General features: G+C 62.2%; 1 protein-coding gene across 6 annotated transcripts in view; it reads left to right on the top strand.

Moving 5' to 3' along the window:
- RNF44 (ring finger protein 44) overlaps nucleotides 1-7,489 on the top strand; it is a 16,603-nt gene extending 9,114 nt beyond the window's left edge. The window contains exons 2-11 of one of the 6 annotated variants that reach the window (XM_041481956.1): nucleotides 2,552-2,732; nucleotides 3,126-3,342; nucleotides 3,840-4,007; nucleotides 4,181-4,357; nucleotides 4,543-4,704; nucleotides 4,782-4,906; nucleotides 5,081-5,168; nucleotides 5,311-5,432; nucleotides 5,523-5,622; nucleotides 5,828-7,489. In XM_041481956.1, coding sequence (XP_041337890.1) covers nucleotides 2,626-2,732; nucleotides 3,126-3,342; nucleotides 3,840-4,007; nucleotides 4,181-4,357; nucleotides 4,543-4,704; nucleotides 4,782-4,906; nucleotides 5,081-5,168; nucleotides 5,311-5,432; nucleotides 5,523-5,622; nucleotides 5,828-5,890 — 1,329 coding nt within the window. In that variant the 5' untranslated portion in view covers nucleotides 2,552-2,625 and the 3' untranslated portion in view covers nucleotides 5,891-7,489. Of the gene's footprint in view, nucleotides 1-2,551; nucleotides 2,733-3,125; nucleotides 3,343-3,839; nucleotides 4,008-4,180; nucleotides 4,358-4,542; nucleotides 4,705-4,781; nucleotides 4,907-5,080; nucleotides 5,169-5,310; nucleotides 5,433-5,522; nucleotides 5,623-5,827 lie in introns of those variants that run through there. The other 5 variants (XM_041481951.1, XM_041481954.1, XM_041481957.1 and 2 more) reach the window with 5 other exon arrangements.
- The last annotated feature ends 1,835 nt before the right edge of the window (nucleotides 7,490-9,324 follow it).

Raw genomic sequence — 9,324 nt, 5'->3', positions numbered from 1 at the left:
GGGGGGGGCGGGAGCGGGGCGGGGGCGGGGGCCGCCCCCGGACCCCCGACGGCACCTGCCCCGGGCGGCGGCGGCGGGGTCCGGCGGCCGCCTTTGTTATTGCTTTTGTTTGGCGCCGAGCACATGGCCCCGGAGCGGCCGCTCTTAAAGCCACAGATCCGCACCGGCAGGGCTCCGCGGCGGGGGGCGCGGGCTAGGGTGCGCTCCCGGCTGCCGGTGGCCGCGGTGCCTCCCCGGGGTGCTGCACGGTGGGGCGCTCCGTCGGTGCGCTCCGGGATGCGCTGTTCGCCCCGCCGTGCGCCGCCGTCCCGGACACCGAGGGTCGGGGTCGGGTCGGGTCTGGGGGTGGGGTTGGGAGTCGGGGTCGGTCTTCCGAAGGGGCTGCCGGTGCGGCGGGGGAGCGGTGACCCCGCTCCCGGGAGAGCTGGCGGCGCCCGCCTGGGAACGGCGGGGAAGGGGCTACGGGACAGCTCGGGGTACCGGGACGTAGCCGGCGGTGGGTGGCAGCGGGGTGGCAGGACCCCCAGGGCGGGCGGCTTCCCCGGCAGCCCCGGAGCCCGGCTCTGCCCGAGCAGATGGCACCGGGCGTGAGCGCTGGCGCGCTGCTAACTTTGTTCTCGGCGGGGCTCTGGAGCCGCCTCCCCCCGCCCCTCCGAGGGGCTGCGGGACCGCGATCCCCTTCGTTTCGGAGCTGCGGGGGCCTCCGCGGGGTCACGGTCACCCTGCTCGGCGTGGCCGCTGGCTTCCAGCCACGGGTGCGGAGGGAGCCGGGTGTGCCCGCTTGGGACAGGAGGGTGGGTACCTTACGGGTGCTGCTTGTGGCAGGACGAGGGCCGGGCCAGCGCTGTCCCGCGAGTCAGGGGGTGCCATCCTGCCTCGGCGTGCCGTCCTGGGGTTCCAGGAGAGCAGGCAGCCCTCCGCTCTGGAGGTCCCAGGAACAGGCGAGCCCATGTATGGCTTCAGTGTTCCTCTGTGGATGTGCTGCCCATCCCCAAGCCCATTGCTGTGGTGCCTGGTCTGGAAGGTGCCCACTGGATCACACAGGGCCTTGGCACCACGTGTGCTCTGAGAGTGAGGATGTGGAACTGGAAGCAGTAACACCTCAGGGAGGCTTCTTCAGAGTAGGGCTGAACCTGGGTTGTTGCTGCATTCTGGCTTCCAGCCCACTCAGGGGCATATTGCAGCCGGGCAGAGCTTCAAGCTGGGCAGAATAAACTCCCTGTGGAAGGGACCTCCTGGTCAGGCACACCCCCTTCCCTGGTGATAGTCACAGACAGGTTCTGGGAGGGCTCAGCCTGTGGCTTTTGCTTTTCTTCTTCTTTTTTCCTACCAAAACAAAGAGAGGAATTTGCTTTCAGCTTCCACAGTAGTGTGGCGATGAAGGTGAGGTTAAGAAGGGACTTGTGTGTGGCACAGGACTTGAGCCAGTGGTTGTTGATACCCATCACCCAAAAGTGACATTGCAGCTTCTCTCTGCTGGGCTGAGATCCCCAGCTGAGCAGCATTCCCCAGGCTCCGGGTCCCCGGAGTGTCTTTGCTGTCCCGGGTGTGTCTTTGCCATGGGCACTGAGGAGGAGGTGGAGCTGAAGAAGCTTTGGGGGGGACCTCACCAGCCTGCAGTGAGCTGGATTTAGGGGAGTGTGGGCTGTGGTGCCAAGGCCATGGCTGCTGCCGTGTGCTGGCCTGATGCTGTGGAAGCTGAAGGAAGCTGGGCAATGGAACGGCACCCAGGGAGGATCTTGGATACATGTGAAGGCAAGGAAGGCTGTTTTGGGAGACCTGGGAAAGCAGAGCCTGGGGAAGCCCAGCCCCAAATGCAGATGTCTCCTCTGTGCAGTGCCAGGCTTCACTGGGGCTGAGGGGTCGAGCTGTGTCCTGGGAGAGGGCCGGGGTGCAGGAACACCAGTCAGGCTGGGTGCAGGAGGGGAGATGGGGCAGGGCCAGGGCAGTGTTCCCACTGTCCCACTGCCTTGCGGAGCATCTGGGAGAGCAGAGCTGCCTCCCTGGCTTCAGCACAGCCCATGCTTGTCCCCTGCTCCGTGGGGACGTGTGGCTGTGCCCTGTTTGCAGCAGGGAGTTGACAGGGAAGGGCCATGGGCCCTGCTGCCACCACCAGTCCCTGTGCTGGTCACTGGGGTAGCAGTGTCACTCCAGGGTAGGATGTGCAGGAGCTCAGCAACAAAGAGCACCCCCCAGAGCAGCATCCAAGGACCTGCTGGAAACTCCCCATGCCAGGCTTAGTCTCCCTGTTGGCTGGTGATGCTGCCACAGCCACAGGGTTCTCCATCACTTTCTTTCCTCTATGCCAAAAATAAGTGCAAAAATAAGTCTGTCTCTCTCTTTGTGTTGTGTATGGGAGGTGACTCTGGCCCTGAAGGGGAGGAACAGTAACAAGGGAGTTGGGAACAGGCTCTTCCTAGCCCCTCTCAGGGCCATATCCAGCCCCAGGAGATGGGGTGGGTGCAGCTGTCAGCACCACCATCCTTGTGAGGATGGAGCAGCAGCCTGAGCGGTGGCGGGACAGTGCCATGACCCGCTGTCCCTCTTGCAGAATTGAAGGTGCTGGTGTCTTGCCCTGCCTGGAGCCTGAGGTCCCGTGTGCCCATCCGCCTCCCGACGTCACCAATGCGACCATGGGAACTGGCAGTGAATAGGCGGCCGCCCTCTGCCCCTTTTGCCCAGCGCCGTTTCTCGGGGGGACCCTGCAGCAGCCCCGACCACCTCCGGCGAAGGTACGGGCTGCAGGGTGGCGTGGAGCCCTGTCCCCTGTGGCACATGGGGTTGTGGGGCCGGTTCTCTGGTCCTGCTGGGGCAAGGCACCGGCTCCCGGTGGGGCTTGGGGGGACATTAACAGGGAAGCACATCCACCTGCCCCAAATGAGGGGTCCCTGGGGAGCAGGGGTCCTTTTTATGCTGTGGACACGGAGAGGGCACTTGCAGGGTGAGCAGAGAAGGTGGTTCTGGAGCTGTCCAGCCTGATGTGGCCTGGCACAATGCCCTGAGCATCTCACCCTGGGCACTGGGCTGACGCTGATCCTCCTGTAGCCATCCTGCCTGGGGCTGTGGTGCCCCTCTGGCCTGGGGGGTCACTCCTGCTCTGTTTCTCTCCTGCGGTGGCCCCGCAGCCCCTCTGCCAGGCGTCAGTGGGGACGACGCGATCGACCTCTGGCAACCCTGCTGGGCCAGGATGAGCCCCAGGTGCACCCTGCCTTCCCCCAGCAGCCGCACATCCCTGTAGATGAGCCCCGCGCCTACGCTCTTCCCAGCACGCCGCCACGAATGCTTCACCCAGCCGCTCACCCACCCCACCAGAACCCATTCATGGTGGATCTGCATGACCAGGTAGGTGCTGCAGCCCCCAGCCCCACTCCTAAGTGTGATCCTCTGGTGTTCCTTGGGCTGTTGTCTGGAGTGGTGACATGTCCTTGGGTCCCCTCTGGCCACTTGCTGCTGGGATCACCCAGCCCTGAGCCTGCTGGTGCTCTGGTTCTCCAAGATTTAAATCTTGGGGTCCCTCTGCCTTCTGGGTATGTCCAGGGTGGACCCTGCTGCCAGGGATTGGGAACAGTGCCCTTGTAGGGTTGTTCATGTGACAACTGTCATCATAATCCATGGTAATGGTGATGTGTTGGAGGCTGTCACCAGTCTGTGTGGAGGAAAGAAGGGCTCAAAACTCCCTCAAGCTGAGCCCTCACTCAGCCTGTTCCTCTGGCCACACCAGTGGGGTGGGCACGCCAGGTGTTTTGTCCCAGTGCTGAGTGCCCAGGGTCCTGCTATGACCCTGTCAGGACAGGGACAGATCAGACAGGGCTGTACCCTGATTGTGCCCTTGTCCTTAGGTGCACCAGGGACCTGTCCCTCTCTCCTACACGGTTACCACCGTAACGACGCAAGGCTTCCCCATCCACGCTGGCCAGCACATCCCTGGGTGCAGCACCCAGCAGCTCCCAGCATGCTCAGTGATGTTCAGCGGACAGCACTACCCGCTCTGCTGCCTCCCACCCCCGGTGAGTCACAGCGGGGGACGCCTGGGGACAGCCTGGGCCGTGAGTGCCTAGAGGTCGTGTGGGTACCCAAGCCCACTGTAGGGCAAGTTTCTGGGAGCACAGGGTCCTTTGGAGGCTCTGGGGAAGGGGTAGGGATGTCTGACCCTTGTTTTTCTCTCTGTCTCTCCCCACAGCTGATTCAGGCATGTGCCATGCAACAACTTCCCGTCTCCTATCAGACATTCCCCCCCATCATCTCCAGCGACCATTACATCCTGCACCCACCCCCGCCACCAGTGCCCCCCCACCAGCCGCCCCACATGGCCCCCCTGGGGCAGTTCGTACCTCTCCAAGCCCAGCATCCACGTATGGTGAGTTGGGGTGGAGGGACAGGCTGGGGATGTGATGCACCCACCATTTTGGGGTCTTGTCCTTCTGCAACCCCTGTGGGTCTAAGCTAGGGGTGGTGGACAGGGTGCCCAGGGTGTCTCTGTCTTCACAGCATCGGGGAGGTGTAATTTGGGATGCTCCTCCCAGCCTAACTCTTTCCCCACAGCCTCTGCAGAGGATAGACAATGACGTGGACCTGCGAGGGGAGCAGCACCCCATCGCAGGCTTCACTTACCCTCCGTCTCACCACGCTCCCACGCTGTCGCCCTCCATGCCGCTGCATTACCTCCCCCACGACCCGCTGCACCAAGAACTGCCATTTGGCGTGGTGAGTGCCCATCCTAGGGAGGAGTTGGGAACGCTATGGGGCTGGCATGACTCTGAGTGCCCCATCTCTCCCTGCAGCCATACCCCCATATGATGCCCCGGCGGCTGAACACCCAGCGGTACCGGCTGCAACAGGCGCTGCCCCCACCGCCGCCCCCTCCGCCGCCTCCTCCCTACTATCCGAGCTTCCTGCCCTATTTCCTGTGAGTACTGCTGGGGATATTATAGGATGCGTAGGGCAGGGGTGGCACTGTGGATGGAGGCCACAGTGGCACTGTGTTGGCACAGGAGGCTCTGTCCCCTGGGGGGTGCCAGGGTGGACGTTGGGGTTTGTGGCCCCATGCTGACTGCCCTGTCCTTCCCCCCCGCCCCCCCAGTTCTATGCTTCCTGTGTCGCCAACGGCCGTGGGCCCCACGATCAGCTTAGACCTGGACGTGGATGATGTGGAGATGGAGAATTATGAGGTGCGTGTGCTTGGCTTCCTCGCAGTGATGGGATGGGAGAGCTGGGGGGGTTTGCTGATTGCTCTGCTGGGAGATGGGAGCCTGGAGGCGTGCTGTGCCAGAACAGGAGACGAGCTGGGCCGGCCTCTGCATCTCCCTCCAGGCACTGCTGAACTTGGCCGAGCGGCTGGGGGAGGCCAAGCCACGGGGACTCACCAAAGCAGACATCGAGCACCTCCCGTCATACCGCTTCAACCCCGAGAGCCACCAGTCTGAGCAGACCCTGTGAGTGAGCTTGGGGTGTACATGGGGGGCCTGGCAGGGATGGGAGCCCATGGCTGGCAGTGGGGCTATACTGATGGCCACTTCCCCCAGGTGCGTCGTGTGCTTCAGTGACTTTGAGGCCCGGCAGCTTCTCCGCGTCCTGCCCTGCAACCACGAGTTCCACGCCAAGTGTGTCGACAAATGGTTAAAGGTACTGCCTTGTGCCCGCTGTGGGGAGCGGGGTGGCTTCTTGGGGTGCTGTGGGTATGGGGTGCTGCCTTTTGGGTGGCCTGTGTCCTGCATGCACTGGGAGCTGGGGCCGAGCACTGTGCAGGTCTGGATAAGCCACTCCTGGGATGAGGTTCCGGCCTTGCCAGCAGTGCTGCTCACTTGCCCCTGTCTCTGGTTGCCCACAGGCAAACCGCACGTGCCCGATCTGCCGGGCGGACGCGTCGGAGGTGCAGCGGGAGGCGGACTGAGGCTGGCGGGCGCTGTGCCGCACAATTCGCTAGAGGACAAGGACGCCGGGCTGGGGCGGGGGCTGCTGCCCGCTGCTAGGGCCTGACCCTGCGCTTACCCCCCCTCCCCAAAGCCTCTCCTCGGATGTGGTGAGCATTGAGCAGTCTGGGCTCCCGGCCAGCCCTCCTCCTCCCCGCCGGGGCACGGACTCAGCCGGACGCCTGCCCGCTGCGCTCCCAGGGCCCCGAATCGTGTTGTGCTGGAGGCGGGAGGTGCGTGGCCGTGCCCTCTGCGCTCCAAAGACGCTGTTGTTGCTCCATCACTTTCCAGGTCTTTGTACTCTCCTAGGGAATTAGTGGTTTTTCCCTTTGTCACTATTTTTTTTTTTTTTTTTTACGATAGTTTTTTTCCCCCCTTGTTTCCTTTTCATTTCCGTCATGTTTTTGGTTCCTTGGCCGTTTGCCCTAGGGGCACGCAGGCGGCTCCTCCCTTCAGCGTTGCTCTCGGAGGACGTGGGGAGGAGAGAGGAGGGAGCGCTGCGGGTTTGATGCCGGCAGCACCCCGGCCCCGGGGACAGCCGGAGGAGGTGGCTGGCGGAGTGTGGCCAAGGTGGGACACCAGCAACCCCGCGGCGTGGCTGGGGCAGAAAGGCAGGAACACAGGAATGCCTCTGTCCCCGCTCCTGTGCACAGCCTGGCACGACCTCTCTCCTGCCTCGGCTGCCCTGGGGAGCCCCAGAGGGCTATGGCTGCTTGGGTCTTTCACCAGTGGGAGGATGGTACTGGCACAGCCCTGGCCCCCTCTCCCTGTTCATTCCCCTGTGCCTGGCCAGTGCAGCTCCCGGGGCCAGGCCATGTGGCATCCCACAAGGCAGCCAAGCTTGAGGAGGGGATACCAACCCCATCCCTAGGGCTTTGGGCATGTGGTGTCCCCGGTGTGCTGCCCGGCCCCCGGCTCCTGCTCGTATCTCTGTCCCGACGATGTAAATCAAGGTAGCCCCGTGCCCCGTCCTGCTGGCTGGACGGCGCGGTTTCCCCGCCGTGGGCAGCGAGGGGCCGGCTGGGCTGCGGCCCCCAGAGCGGGGGGGTTTTATTCCTAACTTCGTGGAGTATTTTCAGTGCTACCCTGGCCTTGGCCCGGCTGGTGCGGGGGAAGCTGTGAGCAGTCCCCTTGCCACCGTTTTCCCCCTGCCCTTGCAGGCGCTGGGGGAGAAGCCGCCACGCCGCCGCCCGGCTCCATCAATCCCGCGTGGCCGTTGTTTTGCATGATTAATTAGCGAGGAGGGTGACGGGAGGCGGTGGCAGGGGTGGTGGTGAGAGCACCGCCCTCCCCTCCCGGCGCGTCGCTGACGCCTGGGAGCTTCCGAGCGGACGCCAGCCCTATGTAAATGTTCACAAATATGCATGCATGTCTGACCAGCTTGGAACGTGGTCTTGGCTACGTCTAGCCGGCTGTGGGGTGAGGGGGGTGGGGAGAGGGGTTTTTGTGCTCAGCTGATACTGCCATGCACTGTACTGCACATGTCCGCAACGCCACAGCAGGACCGTGAGACTTTCAGGGCCGTCCCGCGGGGTCCGCGCCCGCGGCGGCGGCGTGTGCAAGGGACCGGGGTGGGCGGGGGCGGCGGTGGCTCGGCCGGGTGCGAGGTGAGGGGCCGCGCCTGGCACACGGGTGGGCACGGTGGTGTTCCCCACGCTGAGGGCCAGAGGGCAGTGCCAGCCACCGGTGGGCCGGCCCCGGACGCTGCCCTGTCGGGCGCGGGGGGTGGCGAGCGGTGGGGGGCTACGGGCCAGCTCCCCCTCGCCGCCCTTTCCCACCTCTCCGGCGGCCGCCCTCTGTGCGGAGCATCGAGGCCAAGGGCCCCGGCCCGGCGCCACCCGCTCCGCCGTGGCACGGGTGCCGGCACCGCTGGGCTCGGTGCCCCTTGGGCAGGACCCCGGCCCCTTCCCCGTCCCTCACTCAGTGACAGATAACCAAAGGAGTCCCCGGCTTCGCGCCCCCGGAGACGCCCCCTCCTCCCCTCCCGCCCTCGCGGTGCCCAGGGAGCCAGGAAAGCCTTACGGTCCTTTGACGGCGACTCGAAAGCTCACAGCTCGTGTGCTGCAGAATTTATTCCAATGAGCAGCTAAAAGTATCATTTAAAAAAAAAATAACAAAAAGAAAAAATGACAAAAAAAAATACTAAAAAACAATTATTTAGGGTGTTTGTGATTGCTGACTGCGCTGTAGATACCACTGTTTACCAATGACTTCCTGTGGTGGGATAGTGGACTGTTTACTGTTCTATTATACCAGTCCCCGGGCCCTCCGGTGGGACCCCCGCGTTCCCCGCGGCTCCCCGGAAGGTGCTAGGACGTGTGTTCTGTGTTAGAAAGTTTTTATATATATATATATATATATAAATATATATATATAATTTTTTTTGCTCTGTTACTTGCACATTTTACAGTTACCTCATTTTTCCCATGTATGTATTTGAAAAAAGGCTAATATATAGAAAAAAAAGGTTCTTAAAGCTCTAAAAGTGTTTGTTTTTTTCCATTCCATTGGAATCATATTGGTTTTGTAGCATTTAACATAACTAGTATGTTGTATTATATATATGTGTATTATACTGATTGAAATTTTTAACAGATTTGTACTTTTTTTAAAATGAAAGTTGCTAGTTCTGCTTGACCAAGTAGTGCAATCATTATTTTTTTTAATGTTGTGGCTGATTTTGAGAGGGATATTCACTAATAAATGTATGATGTATACCAACATGCTGGGCCCAGCTCTTGTCTCCATGGGGGCTTGAGGGGAAGAGTGGGAGCCAGGGATGGGAAGGAGCTGCCACAGCTGGAAGGGCCCTGGAGAGAGGCTTGGAGAGCCCAGGAGAGCCTGGGACTGGTTGGCAGCAGGGACTGGTTGGATGCTTTGCCCCAGCAGGGTCTGGTTTTGAGCAGCACCACACACCCCCTCCTTCTCACCTGGCGACCCCTCACTGCTTGCAGAGAGATGGGAAAGTCCTGGCTGCTATCCCGGGACAGCAGAGCTCCCTGGGTGGCTCCAGCCACAGCAGTGGGACATCTTCCACTTCTCCTCCATCCCAACCCTCCAGCATTCCCGGGCTGGGCCAGGGAAGAGGCTTGCCCTGTGTTCCTGCCTGTGGCAGGGGGTGCAGCGAGATGTGCTTTGAGATTCCTTGCACCCTTAACCATTCTTGGCTCCAGAACAGGTCACTGCAGGAACAGGCTCCCACCACTGCCTTTGGGCCGCTGATGGCACAGCTCCACAGCCCTGGCCGAGCCTGTGGCAGGGACCAGCCTTACCTCACACACCTTTTCCACCTCGCACCTGCTCCACCAGGGCTGACCCAGCCTCATCAGCTCCCTCCCTCCCTGATCCAGAGCTGATGCCACAGGAGGTGGCACAGCAGCACCCCAGCCCTGCCATTCCCCGTGCCGGGCACCTT

The sequence above is a fragment of the Pyrgilauda ruficollis genome, unplaced genomic scaffold (assembly GCF_017590135.1).
Source record: "Pyrgilauda ruficollis isolate IOZ18807 unplaced genomic scaffold, ASM1759013v1 scaffold57, whole genome shotgun sequence".
Lineage (NCBI taxonomy): Eukaryota > Metazoa > Chordata > Aves > Passeriformes > Passeridae > Pyrgilauda > Pyrgilauda ruficollis.
The sequence above is the reverse complement of the archived record's forward strand: the minus strand, read 5'-3'. Positions and strand labels throughout refer to the sequence as shown.